The following is a 17,381-nucleotide window of genomic DNA, read 5'->3' on the forward strand; positions in this document are numbered from 1 at the left end:
TCACCCTAGGCTTGCCAGATAAGATTTTCTTGTCATTATTAACGTTGACTATTTTGAAATATACAGCCATCACAGCAACCACTGTAGTTCACACGTCTGATGAAACCTCCCACCCAGAGTACCACGTGAAAGGTCACGCATGTCTTTTGAAATTTTAAATGCAGAATCTGTGCAAGTCACAAGGAGAAGTGTGCGCACACCAGGACCCAAGATAGTGTTCAAGGTATACTTGCTCAGAACGTTACAAATTGCTCAATTGGGGGTAAATCCAGTGCATTTTTGTCTGTCCTTTCAGTTTCCTCTGAAGCCAAAGAAACAATCTATCCATGTTAGGCTTAATGGAATCCTCAGATCAAATCATAACTTTCTCTCTCTTTTTTTCTTTGATGGAGCTGGGTAATACCTTCACATTCAGAGGCCTCGGTACTGTATTCTTCGTGATTCGATAACAAGCGGTTGAATTTTGGCCGGCGTTCTGAACCCGCCTGGGTTCCCTTTTCGGAAACTCCCGATCGAAAGCTCTGCGAGCGTGAAACGGAGATCTCAAACTGCTTAATCACCTCGTCGTCGCTGTCTGAGGATGTGGTGAGGTCGTCGTCCTCCCCGTAGCTGTTCACTGGGAGAAAAACACACATAGGCAAACAGGCTTTTGACAGCTCCCGGGACAGAATGTGGACGAAACCACGCCCTTCTCAGGCCAAGAACCATCTTTCTCTTGGTGATCTCTTCATGGAATCAACAAGAATGGTTCATTTTTCACTCTCCTTTTCCTTTTCTATCTTTTCCAGGGCTGATTTTGAGGATATGTATGGTTAGGCCCGATGAGGGCCCAAGCCACAGCAAGCAGCCACTGACAAGAGCCCGCTGGACTCGCTCTTCACCACTGCAATCCGCTTGTTCATCCAGACAACAGTGGTGGTGGGACGGAGGATCAGGAGATGGCCCTGCCTGCTTGCTCACTGGCTCTCTGCCTGTCAGGCAAAGAAGTGGGAGCAATGAGAAGGAGCAACAGCCACTGGTGTCAATGGCGATGACGAGGGAGACTCACTGAGGGAAGGGCCTATGGAGTGTTTCTTGCTCGAAGACCCTCCAAAACCTACAGCCAGCACATTTCTTTTCTATACACAAACAGGATATTGGCGGCAAGTTTAGTAACTTCTAAGTATCACGTGTTTCATTTTAAACAGTTGCTAAAACGGCCTTCTAAAATCTCAAGAATTATTGGTAAACATAGGTTGACTATATGGAACAGAGGACTGGGCTCCTGTACCTTTAACACTTGCATAGAAAAGGTAATTTCAGCAGGTGTCATTTGCATGCATGCAGCACCTGGTGAAATTCCCTCTGCATCACAACAGCGGAAGCTGCAGGAGCCCTGTCCTCTTGACCACATACAAAAGAAGTCAGGGCTCCTGCAGCTTTAACTGTTATGATGAAGAGGGAATTTCACCAAGTGCTGCATGCATGCAAAGGACACCTCCTGAAATTCCCTTTTCTATGCAACTGCTAAAAGATGCAGGAGCCCTGTCCTCCTTTCCATAGGGTCACCCTAGTTAAACACAAACATTCAGCACGTTTCTGCCAATGATCTGCCTTCCGATCTTGAAAGGGAACCTCCGAATCGGAAAACATAGAGCTCATGGCAGGTCTCACAACTGAGCAATGAGCCCTTCTTTGCAGCTGAAATGACAGACATATATAACAGTACATTGGTTCAACCTAGTCCCACCCACCATATTTCATGCAAGCCATCTACGAGACAGAAAAACAGACATTTTAAGTGCTGTATTTTTCAGGTATTTATGTTGTTATTCTTTAAACTGCTCTAGGACTGGAAGAAGGAAGCTTGCATGGCAATAGCGGGATGCCAGCTAATCAGTACTTTGCACACCAGGCTTTTGCTACAAGCTTGCAGAACGTTCTCAGTTCCACACTCTACCCTGAAAAGGAATATATACATTTGGACTGAATCCAGTGCGAGTGTTTTCAGCTCAGTCCCACCACTTTATACAAGTTATTTCCATCCCCCTTTAGTACAGTTGATGAAATTCAGGCACCAGAACTCCACTAAAACAGGATAAAAGTCAACCTGATGCAACCTTCCCCAACCGGGTGCCTTCCCGATGTGTCGAACTACAACTCCCATCATTCCCAGCCCATGGGGTGATGGGAATTGTATTCCAACACATCAAGAGGGTGCCCGGTTGGTGAAGGTGTATTTCATCATGCCATTAAAAATCCCTGCTGCTCTTGTCATCGGACCCAAATAATGGTTTTGCTGGAAAGTAGGATTCACAACAAGGGTCAAAGACCACCCCCAACTACCAAAAAATAAAAAGGCAAGCCTTCAAGTGGAGATAGAGTTCCACTTCCTTTTGGATGCTGCCAGAACTGTGTTCCTTTATCCTCCAGGGTAAGCAATACAAAATAGTAACACGCTTGACAGCTGGCATATTCACTTGCTCGTGCATATTCTCTCTCTCTCTCTTTCGCACATATACACACACACCAACTGTCCCTCACACCCACCGTTCCCACAATCCCACACATTCCCAAAGGAAAACATCCTCCTGTTCTGTTTCCCCCGATACAGATGGCGGCAAAAAAAAAAAGGGGGGGGACTGAGATGTGGCACAGTCTTCTTTCTATCCCAATTAGCAGGGAGGATGGCATTAGAACATCTGTTCCTTCTAACCAGGGCTGTGGACAGGGTTGTTTTCAAGGATAGAGATCACCCTGGAAGAACCCCTACCCAGAGCTAGTGGGTGCTATATAAGGAGAGTGTGGGGAAGTCAAGAATTTCCAAACCCAGCCCAAGATGAAATTGTGGGATCCAACGTCAAAGTCATACAGTCAATACCATATTGGTCTGATCAGTACAGCTGGAGGACATGTACAAATATTTGGAAGGATCCAGTCTACATCCAGTAGCTGAGTGTATCTCTTTCTGTCTAGCTTCGAAATCGCGCAAGGTACTGGTTCCCTTCTATTCGGCACTGATTAGGCCTCATTTTGAGTATTGCGTCCAATTCTGGGCACCACACTTCAAGAAGGATGCAGACAAGCTGGAGGGGGTTCAGAGGAGGGCAACGAGGATGATCAGGGGTCTGGAAACAAAGTCCTATGAGGAGAGACTGGAGGAACTGGGCATGTTTAGCCTTGAGAAGAGAAGACAGAGGGGAAACATGATAGCACTCTTCAAATACTTGAAAGGTTGTCACACAGATGAGGGCCAGGATCTCTTCTCAATCATCCCAGAGTGCAGGGCACAGAATAATGGGCTCAAATGACAGAAGCCAGATTCCGGCTGAACATCAGGAAAAACTTACTGTTAGAGCAGTACGACAATGGAACCAGTTACCTAGGGAAGTCATAGGCTCTTCCACACTAGAGGCATTCAAGAGGCAACTGGACAACTATCTGTCAGGGATGCTTTAAAGTGGATTCCTGCACTGAGCAGGGGGTTGGACTCAATGGCCTTGTAAGCCCCTTCCTACTCTACTATTCTATGATTCTACATACATCTGGTATATTATCTTTTTAAAACTAAGATTCCACCATCTCTTCTTCTTCTTCTTCTTCTTCTTCTTCTTCTTCTTCTTCTTCTTCACTTTATAGCCCTTCCTATCAAAAATAGTCAGGTTATAACAGTTTATTTATTATTTATTTATTTCATTTATATCCCACCTTTTTTCCTCCAAGGAACCCAAAGTGGCATACATAATCCTCCTCCTCTCCTGTTTTATCCTCACAATAACAACCCTGCGAGGTAGGTTGGGCTGAGAGTCTGTAACTGGCCCAAAGTCACCCAGTGGGTTTCCATGGCCCGGTGGGGGCTAGAACTTGGATTTCCCGACTCCCAGTCCAACACCTTAGCCACTACACCACACTGGCTCAGTTCCTGTTATAAGAATTTCAGAGACGTTCTTGGGGGTGAGGGGTGCATTCCAGATGTGGGTGAAGGCAAAGGGGGCAGGGCTAAAAATGCCAGCATATTGTAGTTCAAAGCCTTTACTGACAATGGGCCCGTTCAGAAGGCCGCTAACCCTTTTGCAGCAAATGATTAGTGAGCGTGTTTAAACTGTGGTTCTGTAGCCACCCTGGTTAGGAATGGTTCACACGACATGCTGAGCCGTAATGTTTAGCTCAAAATGCTTAACCACCATGGCTTAGCATGTTGTGTCAACAGGGTCAATAAGGAGAGGCAGTCTTTTAGAATGGGTGAAAACTGCACAAAACCTGGAAAACCATCAAATGATTGGTGGTTCGGGGAAAGGAAGTGGGTCCGTGGGAAGGGGGTGTGGCCATCTGGAAACTCCAGAGGGCTGAGTTGTGACCGCAAAAGGGCCACATTTGGCCCCTGGACCTGGGGTTTTCCACCTCTGCACTAAACCATGGTTTATGATAAGCATAGTTTGTTGCTTTAGCCATGAATTGTCTTGCAGATAAGCAAAACAAACTGTGCCTTGTTTTCCCTATTTCTGATTTTTTTTTCTCTCCTGACCATTTTGCTAGCCTTCAGAGTGGTTTCATTTTCGGACTGCTCTTGCTGAGCACCTCTTGTTTCATGGCAGACAGCTGCGCAAACAAGCCAGGGATAAGCCATGATTCTTGGTTCTGGGATCACAACAAGCCATGATTTAAACAAGCCAGATTTTGTAAGCCAACAAAAAATTATGGGCCCTTTTCATGGTTTATAACTGATTAACAAACCGAGGTTGGTTTGAAGGGATGGGTTCAGACACAATGACAAGCTAGATTTCAACAAATCACATATAGCATTAAGTGCGAACCTAAGGCCAGCCTGTCAATCGGCTGAGCTGATTTGAACTCAGGTCACCACTGGACTACACTGGCTGCTGAAGTAGGCTTCTTCAATTTCCTTGGTCTTGTTTTGTCGCAACGTGCTAAAACCAAAGCGTGTCAAGTACTGTACTTAAGCTGACAAAATTTCCAACAACTATATATTTCTTTTCTTTTTTTCAAAATCAGAATAATTCAGAAAAATGGCATCTACAAATCTGTGTAGGAAAGGGAGATGAAATACTCTCTCTCCCTTTTTCCCACTCGACAGCTACATTACGGTAGCCTGGAAACCTACAGACGTTTTCTCCTGCTTGGGCAATTCTGTAGCTCTAGAATAGAAATTAGCACATATGTTGCTCCAAACACCTAAGGAACAGAACAAGGTGTCCAAAGCATTCCCACCTGTAAAGGATCTGTAAAACAGAAAGCAAAGTCAAGGGCATTCTAAGGAAGAAATAGCAGGCACGACTTGTCCAGAAACAAGGCTGCTCTTGTCAGCAGCCATTCTATTTAATTCAGACCAATTAAACACAATATATTCCTAACTTTATGTGACATCAGGAAACTGGAGGAAGGGCAAAGGGCTCCCCAAAAGAGAACATGCTCCTCACCGTCGTCGTCGTCAAAACCTCCAGTTGAGGCCATGACAAGTCAAACATATATACATTTGTTGCGTAGGTATTGCTTGGAGCCTCAATCTTCCCTGTTGCAAATGTGGAGATAATGATATCAGCCTACCTTATAGGGCTGTTGTAAAGATTGACAATATATCATATTATGAGATTCATTGTACACACTATACTGGGAGGGAAGGAAGGAAGGAAGGAAGGAAGGAAGGAAGGAAGGAAGGAAGGAAGGTCAATCAAAACATTTCCAGGTCTTTGGAAACATTTATCAAGCTTCCTTTGAGTTCCATCTGGAGCAGGCATGCTGCAGCCACGTGAGACGCTGTTGCGTTTACTGAGCAGAGTTCTTCCATCCACATCTTTGAACTAGCTGGCTCGGGTCCCACCGTTCTCCAATATGTTCATCTCATGTTTTGCTTTGTTCTGCACAAATCACTGAAGCGAGGCAGAGAAGTGGCCCACAAAACCCTTTCCTGCTGAAAATGGCTCTTCTGCGGATTCTGAGCTATCGGCAAAGTCTCGATCGCCTTATTCCAAGAGGCCACTCAAATGCTGGATTAATTAAGGCTATGACTGAAGTCAGAGCTATGCCTCAGGATAAATCATTTTGTTTACGATACTCACCCATTTCTGTTCGGTATACATGTTATGTCATGAACATAGGAACATAAGTGCCATGCTGGATCAGACCCAGATTTCTTTCTTTCTTTATTTATTTATTACATTTTTATACTGCCCAATAGCCGAAGCTCTCTGGGCGGTTCACAAAAATTTTCACTAGATTCCATCTAGTCCAGCACTCTGTAGCCAACCAGCTGTCGACCAGGGACCAAGAAAGCAGGACATGGTGCAACAGCACCCTCCCGCCCATGTTCCACAGCAACTGGTGCGCACAGGCTTACTGCCTCTGATACTGGGGGTTGCACTTAGCCATTAGGACTAGTAGCCATTGATTGCTTTCTCCTCAAGGAATTTGTCCAACCTCATTTTAAAGCCATCCAAATTGGTGGCCGTCACCACACCTTGTGGTAGCGAATTCCATAGTTTAACTACACGCTGTGTCCTATCTGTCCTGAATCTCCCACCAATCAGCTTCATGGGATGACCCCACTGGGTTTTAGTATTATGGGGTAGAGAGCACACACTGGCTAACAAACAGAGAACTAAAAGGGACCTGATATACAAATACGGTCTGACCAGAATGCCGAATATATTTCGTGACACATTTGCCTAAGTTTAATCCACCTCTAGAGTCATATAAAACATGGACTTCCAAACACAGCCCAAAAATAAACGGATGAGACGGCTTTATATCGAGTGAAAACACTGCTCAATCTAGCCCAGTATTGTGCGCTCAACTGGCAGGAGCTATCTAATGACAGCTTTTAAGCCCAAAGCCTGCTGGACCCCACCCGGAGCTCAGGTGCAGTCATTAGAGCTCTCCTTTCAGAGCCCTACTCCTGAGGAGACCTTTTCCGCAGGCAACCACTCAGTTGCAAAGGAGCCCTACTAACCTGCCGCTTGAAGCAATGATGCTCCCAGGGGTCAAAGGCTTGCTCAGAGACAGAGTCCCTTTCTCCTGGCAGGTTCCTGTGGGTCTGATGGCGATCCCTGGTCTGGGGTGCCCTGAGCTTCTGGGGCCTGTAGTCCCTCCTCTGAGGAGGGCTGCTCAATCAGGAGCATGATAGAGAGGAGGTTGGGTCATGGAACGAGCGCCCATGAACGTCCAGAATGCACCGCAAACCACAGTGGCTTATTTAAGCCACCTGGGCTGAAAATAATCATGCAAACCAGGTCACTGAGTTGAGGGGCGGGGATCCTTCAGAGAACATTCAGAGTAACCCCGTAGCAATTTTTAACTGAGATGCTAAACTCCAACACCTTTCAGAGCAATCTAGCCATTGGCTGGCCTAACTCTTATCTTAGTCGTGTCACAAGGAAGCCTTCAGTTTTGCCAGACTCTCTCTCATATATGCTGGGTTCGTTTCTATTTCAGCAACAAGAACACAGTGTCAGGCTGTGAGACCGGAAGGCTTTTTTATTCCCACACACAAAAATTAAAGTACACATAATCGGTAAGTGTGTATGCGTGTGGCATGTAAGCTTTGATGCAAACCTAAACCATTCAAGGTGAAGCTGTTTCTCGTTCGCCCTTTCTTGATTCAAACTATTATCTCTTCTGTTTCAAATGGCAAATGTTGTCAGCTGTCAACAGAACACTTCTCCTTGTTCACAGTGAGCAAGTAAACATCTACCTCTCGAGATGTAGGCCGAAAGATCTAGCAGGGAAGCGCTCTCCCTGGGCAGAATTACACGTTACGAAGACACCGAAAGCGGCTCTGTCGGGGAAGGTTTGTCTAGCTAAAACAGAATTCGGCCCCCGGGCTGAAAAAGAATCAACACTAATGGTCCATCGCCTCAAACACATCAGATAATGTGGGTTTTGAGTGGTCCAAACACATGGTGACTCAGGAGTCACACACACACATGTGGTGTTTGCTGAAAACCATCTCATGGCAGTGAAACTAGATGTGCATTGGCTCTCAGGCAGCTTCATAGAATCATAGAATAGTAGAGTTGGAAGGGGCCTCTAAGGCCATAAAGTCCAACCCCCTGCTCAGTCCAAGAATCCACCTTAAAGTATCCCTGACAGATGGCTGTCCACCTGCCACTTGAAGGCCTCTAGTGTGGGAGAGCCCACAACCTCCCTAGGGAATTGGTTCCATCGTCGTACTGCTCTAACAGTCATGAAGTTTTTCCTGATGTCCAGCTGGAATTACTACAACTAGGTTTTCACTTTGGAGAAAGCCACTGTGTTTAACAACATCTGCTCCTTTATGGCTCTGGCATGTGCAGAGTGCAGAAGTGCTGTCACACCTTGAGCGCCTTGGAAATTAAGAAGCCAGCTTCTCAGATATAAAAGGTGTCAGCAGCTAGAAATTGACCCAGATTTGGTAGGATTCCCAACTGCATTTGTGAGTGAGGACAGGAGTGACATTGGCAGTTCTAAACCCACAATACAAGCCCTACATCAGCCCAACGTCAAGCTGTGCCTTGCACACGCATATCTACCAGCAAGCTGAGTGATGGCTCAGCCCTTCCTCAATGCAGAGTGGCGGCAAAGAAACCAGAACAGTCCAATAAAACATAATCTGGAAAAGGCCAGAGAAAACAGGTGAGTTTTCAAGTCCTTCCTCAAAGCCTGCAATGATGGGGCTTGATGGGACCCCTAGTGGCAACCAGTTCCAGAGGTGAGGGGCCACTGCAGAAAAGGCCATGTCTCATGCACTTAACCGCCCTCAGTGAGAAAGGCCTCTGTTGCTGATCTTGAAGTCTGAGCAGGCTGATAAAGGTAAGCACGGTCCTTCAAGTATTTTAACTCAGCACATGCATGCTTTTCTGTTCACGCACACACGTACATGCATGTGTGTATACACAATACACATGTTTTTAAAGCAATTGCCAAACTGCTCCAGGGATTAGGGGGTCAGGAGTAGCTTCCCCCTCTGAAAAGCTGCAAACTATTTTTCTTTCTCAGAGGTCACCCCAGGAAAGGAAATGATAGTCTTGGATCAAACACGCCAAAGGCAAATCCAAACTCCCCCCCAACTGCTCTACAAATGTCACACTTGTTTTCCCTCCATGACTCCATGTCTCCCTTTCTTCAACCACCACGGATGTTTTTTGTCCCTGAGAATCTTCATCTTAAGACAGTGGTTTTCCTGTTTCTCCCCCCCCCCCTTTAAAACGAAAAAAAAGGAAACACACGCGCACACAGTCAAGTCTATGCTAGAATAAGAATACAAGGGTTCTTTGCTTCTTAATCATCTGCAATTACGAGATGAAAAGTGTCTATTTTATTCCGGTACTTTACTATTAGCAAAAGGGTCCTTCTGTGATCCGCCAGAAGCGCTTCTATGGCAACAAAAAGCATTCAAGTGTTGCTCTTGTTGTGTGCCAATTTATCGTTAAAAGCTTCTATTATATTTTGGGGGGCAGGGTGGAAGATGGTGCATTAAGACTACATAAAGACTAAATAAAGTCGAGAAAGCAATGTTCCTGTTCCTCCTCGAAGGAGGAGGAGGAGGAGGAGGAGGAGGAGGAGGAGGAGGAGGAGGAGAAGGAGAAGGAGAAGGAGAAGGAGAAGGAGAAGGAGGAGGAGGAGAAGGAGAAGGAGAAGGAGAAGGAGAAGGAGAAGGAGAAGGAGAAGGAGAAGGAGAAGGAGAAGAGAAGAAGAAGAAGAAACACACACACACACAGACACACACAGAAAAGGACCCAGAGCTTCACTGAGCTGGAAAGGCAATGAGACAATTGTTCGCAATTTTGAGGTGGGCTGCAGAGAATACATTTATTCTACTCAACATCTTTCTCTTATGTTTCCCCCCCCCCCTTTAAACAGAATATCAGCCAGCCAGCTTGCCAGCCCATCTGCTCACTTAGCTTTATTTCCAACCTCACAACAACAAGATAACAAATGCTCCCCCACCTCAACCATGATCATTTCCACTCTGATATGAAATCGTCAAGGCGCTACCAGCCGTCTTCTCCTGAGCTTTTCATATGCTTTGTGTCAATGAGAAGATCGGAAGAGTGGAGGTGAGGTGGTGGGAAGGAAAGTGTGAGCGCGTGTGAAGGAATCACAGCTGGGCAATTCCAACAGCATTACCAATCTTTCTGCTCGTAAAGGCCAAACAGACAAGAGCAGTGGGTTATGGCTGAGGACCCAGATTGTAATCCCTACTGGGTGACCTTAGGTCTCTCTCAGCCTAGACCTACTTCACTTGACATCCTTGAAGAACAGACCGCAAATGTATGTCAATATTTGCTCTTCCTAGCAGTAAGTTACTTCCTCCCTTACGTTGGTCAAGATTAGCTCAGCACATCATGGCTTTTACAGGCAAGTTATTTGATATACAATGCATTAAAAAGAATGGTAAAATTTATAATTGTCTCACCTTTTAATTTTGCCTGTAGGTGAGATCCTGCAGAACCTTACTGAAGTTTGGCTCTAAGAAATTTAAAAGTCCTAATGTAGGAAGGTACCATGTTTCAGAATACCTTATTTATTTTATTTATTTATTTTATTTATTACACTTATATACCGCTCCCATAGCCAGGGCTCTCTGGGCAGTTTACAGAAATTCTAAAAATGAGGTAAAAACAGGTATACAAAATTTAAAACTCTAAAACACAGAACATACACACATAAAGCATTAAAAACCGATTAAAAACTAAACATGTGGGTAATTAGGATGTGCCGCCATATGCCTGGGCAAAGAGGAAAGTCTTAACCTGCGCTGGAAAGATAGCCAGGCGAGCCTCGTCAGGAAGATCATTCCATAGTCTGGGGGCCACCACCGAAAAGGCCCTGTCCTTCGTTGCCACACTCCGAGCCTCTCTCGGAGTAGGCACCCAGAGGAGGACCTTAGATGTTGAATGTAGTGACCGGGTATATTCACGTCGGGAGAGGCGTTCCGTCAGGTATTGTGGTCACTTATTAAAAGAGTTAACCTTATTAAAAGAGTTAAGCAACCTTTCAGTAAGTTTTGCAGGAATGAGTTGTTGCTCATTAATTATCACCTTTGTGCTTGTAGCTTTATCCTCAACGCTCAGGGAGAGGAAAGTGAGTAAGATATGAAGCACCGTCCATGAACTAAAGTTTCCTGGTACACAGTGACTGATGAAGTAATGAAACGTGAACACAATCCAGAGTAGTCGTTTCACTCTGTATAGTGCTATTTACTGTTTTACTCTGTACAGCACCATGTACATTGATGGTGCTATATAAATAAATAATAATAATAAATAATAATAATAATAATTTATAGCAAATACGTGCTTTATTATAATATGTCTCACTTTGTGCAGTTTCTCAGCAAAGATATTGCTTTATAATTATATATCATCTGTGCATTATATTTACAGCAAAGAAGTAGCTTTGATTTTTCATATATAAAAAATTCTATACATTCTCTCTCTCTCTCTCTATATATATATACACACATACGCACACACACACACACACACACATTCTATACATATACATATATGCCTGCCCGAGACCTTAGATCTGTTGGGGGAGCCCTTCTCCGCATCCCACCAATGCAACATATACGTTATGACGGGACGAGGGATGTGGTGGCACCCCGGCTGTGGAATGCCCTCCCCCTGGAGGCCCGATTGATTGCATTTTGACGCCAAGTAAAAACATGTCTTTTTAACAAAGCCTTTGATGGTTAAACTCACTGGCACATTGTTTTAACTGTTTTAACTGCATCTATTGCTTTTAAATTATATATTGTTTTAACTTGGATTATGGTTTAATTTGTTTTTAACTGTGTATATTTATCTGTACGCCGCCCTGAGATCTTAGTGATATAGGGCGGGATATAAATATTTTAAATAAATAATAAATAAATAAAGTATTGAATGTTTAGCTGATTCATTCATCTAGTTGCACAGTTTATAGTCATATTACCAGTGTAACGGTCTCCTGTTTTGTGCTTGTTAACTGTGCGGGCGCCTCTCTGTTGTTGTGCATGTACTGCATTTGTTGTCGTTTTAGCCATGAATTGTCTTGCAGAGAAGCAAACAAACTGCAGATTGTTTTCCTTCTTTCTGGCTTGTTTCTCCCGCTCCCATTTTGCCAGCCTTTAGGGCAGTTTCGTTTTCAGACTGCTCTTGCTGGGCGCCACTGTTTCAGGGTGGACAGCAGCACAAATAAGGGCTCATCTACACCAACCAGGATATTCCAATATGAAAGTGGTATGAAAGTGGTATATAAAAGGCAGGAGCCACACCAAGCAGGTTACAGGGGTATGAAAGCGATATATGGTATGTTTCAATGGGCCTCAACACTTGTCAGTGCACTTAAACACCACTATAAAGCAGTAGTGTGGCTCCTGCCTTTTATAAACTGCTTTCAGGAGGCTACCAAGAGGAGGGCCTTCTCTGCTGTGGCACCCCGGCTGTGGAATGAGCTCCCTAAGGAGGTTTGCTTGGCACCTACATTATATGCTTTTAGACGCCAGGTGAAGACCTTTTTATTCTCCCAGCATTTTAACAGTCTATAAACACATTTTAACTTGGGGGTTTTAAATTTGTAATTTTGCATTGCTGCTGTTTTTCTCTGGTTGAGCTTTTATATTGTATTTTATATTATGGTTTTATACTGTTGTTTTATACTTTGAATGGTTTTAATTTTTGTGAACCGCCCAGAGAGCTCCGGCTATTAGGCGGTATAGAAATGTAATAAATAAATAAATAAATGCCATAATGCAATATCCTGCTTGGTGTAGATGAGCACTAAGCCACAGTTCTGGATTCAGACATCATGAAAAGCCATGGGTTAAACAAGCCAGGCTTACTGTATAAGCCAACAACAAACCATGGCTTCTATTCATGGTTTGCAGCTGGTTAACAAACATAAGAAAATAAGAAGAGTCGTGCTGGATCAGACCAAGGGCCCATCTAGTCCAGCACTCTGTCGACCAGGAACCCACAAGCAGGGCATGAGAGCAACCTCCCACCCATGTTCCCCAGCAACTGGTGTACATAGGCATACTGCCTCTGATATTGGAGGTAGCATATTTCCCTCAGGACTAGTAGCCATTGATAGCTTAGTGTGGTCGCACCAGAGGTTTGTATAAAGGCAGTATGATATTGGCAGTTTTATTCTCAATTCCTAGCTTAGCTTAGGGTTATGTGCAAACCAGGCCAGTAAATAAAATTTAAAAATAGATGCCAATAAATAAAATGTAAAAAAAAATAAACAGGCATCACTCTTATTAATTATGTTTTAGCACTGTCTTTCATCACCATGTTCAACATGCAGTTGCAATGCCCAAAAAAATCAGGGTAGTTTTGTGTCCTCTAGAATAGTTTCCTCTATTGTTTCCACCAATAATATATATCTTTGGGAGACAATACTCAGACTTTACCAATAGGGATTAGAGTCTAAGATTTATCTAAACTGGAAAAGAAGCGGCGTACCAACTGCTCCAAAGGTTTAGAGCAGCTTACTCCAACCTGGTGACTGCCAGATGCTTGGAATACAACTCCCATCAGCCCCAGCCAGCACAGGCTATTGTTGGGGATGGTGGGGGGTTGTGGTCTGAAACATCTAGAGGGTGTCAGGTTGGAGAAGGTTGGCATAGAGTCTGAAAAGGAGCTTCTTGAGAAGAGATCTGAAGAATGGGAGGACTTTGGTTTGGCAGATGGAATGGAGGAGGCGGATGGTCCAGGCAACAGGAGCATCTTGGGACAAGCTAGGAAGGCAGCAATGAGAAGAGGAGACAAAAGAGGTTGGCAGCAGACAACCTGGTACTCCAGGGGGAGATAACGCTCAGAGAGGCACTATTTACCTCACTAATTGCATTTTCAAGAAAATAACAGCGCAACATGGCAAATATTTGCATTGTTTAAACAGGATTTGCGTTCAAGTTCAAAATCCTGGAAGCAAGCTTCTTGTTCATGTCCAACACTTATTGTTGTGCTTCACGTGAAACCCCAAAGGATTGCTCGGTCTTTCACCAAACGATGCATGTCGAACACAAAATCTTGCCTTGTCTACTTTGCCTCTCTTACTGGAAATTAGGAAGGCTTCGTTCCCGTCTTCAGTTGTAAAGCAAGTCCATCTTGAGAGGTGGTGCAATAATTGTGGAGCCTTTTGCAGTGTGTCCGTGGAGACATGTGCGGTTTCGAATACAGCGTTTCGCGGTGGCACAGCCTACTGAGATGCTTGGTACCAGGGAAGAAAAGGCTGATCTCAAACTCTGCAGGCATGGAATAGCAACCAAGGACTGGACAATGCTTCCTCGAATTGAAGGCTCAAGAAATTGAAATTATTAATTGACTCACCCACGAGGGCATCAACATAGTTAGGGTACCTCCACAACAGATAGAACATCGACATTTTCTACACACAAAAGTCCAAGACTTTTTTTAAAAAAAATAGGGGCATTGTGTTGAATCGTCAAAACATATTATGAACAATGTCCGGCACTGGAGAGCAGAAGGGAAGCACACTCTGGCTTCTGCCATCAATCAGGAGACTTAGTTGCACCCCCAGGAATGACACCAAGCCAAAGGAGAAACCAACATGGACCATCCATTGGCCAGAGAAGGACCAATTGCAGGCCATATAGTGGAGTAACATCACTCCATTACATTCAGGAGGAGGAAATTAAGAAGCTGAGAACTGGTTGGTTTTTCTGGGCCTCAGGTTGAGATGTCTTTGAATTCAGCTCACACGCATATGATTTGTAAATATGGGAACAGAACTTCATTTCTTAATATATATCAATTCTCCTCTCCCTTACACTCAGCTTTCTGGATCTACTAACCTCACTGGTTGTAATGATACAAAATACAAACACATCCTTCTTCTACCAAATCCATTTGGTGCAAACTCATGCTCTCAGATACAAGATGTGAACAGATCAAACTAGAGTCCCTAGGCATCATAATCTGCAGTTAAAAAAAAAATGCTGCCATTTTCCCCCATATGAAGATCTATTTGCAAGTAAACATGTAGTTGAACATGCTGTTCCAGTCCCATAATTCAAGGGAGAATCAAGATTGAATAGCAAGATTTTTTTTAAAATTGGCTGAATTTGAGTAACAGCAGCAAAGAGAAGAGAGGGTCACATGGAGCTGCCTCTGAGAAATGATTACCTCCTGCTCCAGAACATCTGGTATCATATGCCCCACTGTCCTGGTATCATCCCATTGTATTACTCTGCCCCTGCCAACCAGCGGTATAGAGTAGCCGGAAAGAAATATACCAGGTAACAACAACTTCAACTAATGGGGTGAAGCTGGACTTGGGGTGGCAATCGTCCCATGTTTCTTGTACAGCTGGTGCAAAACAAAGTGCACTGCCATCAAAGAGGACGATGTCAACTTACCATCCCTGTTGCGTTGAAGGGTCTTGGAATGGAGGTGCTCCTCTTCCTCTGGGATGGTGGGAAGGGCTTCCATGGTTTGGTGGACCTTGTAGCTTTGGTAGACCCCACAGGACGTTGAAGAATCATCATCAAGATATTCCTCCAAGACAAGGGGGCTGCCCCTTTTCCCCTCGCGACAATACAGACCCTGGTCTGAAGCACAGGAAGACTCCAGCAAAGCAAGGCCACAGTGGGATGATGGGAAGCCATCGGATTCCTCACTCTCCTGGCTAAAGGTGCTGTCATCATCTGAAGCTACAGAATAACGGTCATAAGGCCCATTGCTGCTTTCTAAGCCTTCCTCCTCCTCCTCTTCGACTCCACGGTGATCCGCTTTGCTTCCCAGGTTGTTCCAGGAAGAAGATAAGGAATCACTTGCTTGCTGGAGAGCCTCATAGACCCGAGACATCCAGGAGGAAAGAGGCTGGAAGAAAGTCGAGACATCCTGTGCAGCCATGTTTTTACACACAGCGTGAACAAGAAATCTGACGGTCAAAGACTCCAGGCGCTCATCTTTGCCAGCATGCCAGACTCAGAGGTCTCTGAGCTACAGAATAAGCATTACAAGAGAGTACTATTAATCACCTGTTCATTTGAACAGTGGACTTTGATTAAAAAAAAATCAATCAGAGCTAAGGGAGAATACAACAAAGAGAAAGAATAGGCACACAACCCAATAAGGAAGTAGAGAAATGCTTCCACCCAAGTTTGCAATAGAACCAGAGACACCAAAGTGAAAGCAAAGAACAGATTTCAAAATTGCTCATAATTATATAATGGGGAGGGTCAACGCTCAGCGGTAGTACATGCAGAAGGCCCCAGGCTCCATCTCTACCACCTCCAGTCAGGGCTAGGAAAGGCTTCTCCCTGAAATCCTGATGAGCCCCTACCAGAAAGCGTAGATAATAAACAGCTGGATGGAGAAACGATCTGACTAAAAACAAGTAAATAAATAAATAAATCTTCTCGTATCATAATGTCCTTAGGGATCCTTAGGAAAGGAATTGAAAATAAAACTGCCAATATCAACAGATCTATGGTACAGCCACACTTAGAATACTGTGTACAGTTCTGGTCAACCCAGCTCAAAAAGTAAAGCCAGAAAAGATTAAGCAGGGGGTTGGACTCAATGGCCTTATAGGCCCCTTCCAACTCTACTATTCTATGATATTATGTAAAAAAAAAAAGGCCAACCAAAATGATCAAAGGGCTGGAGAAATCCCCTAGGAGGAATAGTTGCAACTTTTGGAACTTTTTAGTTTACAAAAAATGGTGAACACGGACTGGAGCGGGGGGCAGGAGAGAAGTATATAAAAGTATACATGGTATGTTGAAAGTAGATATTAGATATCATAATATTAGAAACCAGTGGGCCTGTTCAGACAACATGCTAAGCCACTGTTAGGCCGCTATCTCTTTTGGAGCAAAAGGTTAGTGAGCTTGATTAAACCGTGGTTATGTAGCCACCAGGGTTAGGAATAGTTCACATGACACACTAAGGCATACTGTTTAGCTAAAAATGCTTAACTACCATGTCTTAACATTTCATCTGAACAGGGTCAGTGGAGTTATCAATGGGTGGGAGATTCAGGACAGATAAAAGGAAATACTTCTGCACACAGCGCATAAACTATGGAACTCACTACCACAAGATGTAGTGATGGCCACCAATTTGTATGGCTTTAAAAAGGGGTTGAGACAAACTCATGGAGGAGAAGGTTATCAAGGGCTACTAATCATGATGGCTATATATTATCTCCTATCTCAGAGGCAGTGTGACTCCATGTATGCCCCCTGCTAGGGAACACGAGTGGGAGAACGCTACTGCATTCATGTCCTGTTGTGGGCTTCACGTTAGGGAATGCTGGACGAGAGAGGCCATTGAACTGATCCAGCTTGGCTGGTCTTAGATTGTGAAGTTTATGCCTGGGAGGGTAAATATGCAAGGAAAAGTACTTTCAGGTAACCTGGCCCCAACCATTAACCTCAAGCGCATACC

At 44.3% G+C, this 17,381-nt stretch overlaps 1 protein-coding gene across 1 annotated transcript in view; it reads right to left on the bottom strand.

The window, feature by feature from the left end:
- Window positions 1-15,854, bottom strand: part of SYT16 (synaptotagmin 16) — a 41,477-nt gene extending 25,623 nt beyond the window's left edge. Inside the window, exon 1 of the mRNA XM_063147668.1 lies at window positions 15,344-15,854. Within this exon, the coding sequence (XP_063003738.1) occupies window positions 15,344-15,839 (496 nt within the window). The 5' untranslated portion in view covers window positions 15,840-15,854. The remainder of the gene's footprint in view (window positions 1-15,343) is intronic.
- Window positions 15,855-17,381: the final 1,527 nt, after the last annotated feature.

Source organism: Elgaria multicarinata, chromosome 2 (assembly GCF_023053635.1).
Source record: "Elgaria multicarinata webbii isolate HBS135686 ecotype San Diego chromosome 2, rElgMul1.1.pri, whole genome shotgun sequence".
Lineage (NCBI taxonomy): Eukaryota > Metazoa > Chordata > Lepidosauria > Squamata > Anguidae > Elgaria > Elgaria multicarinata.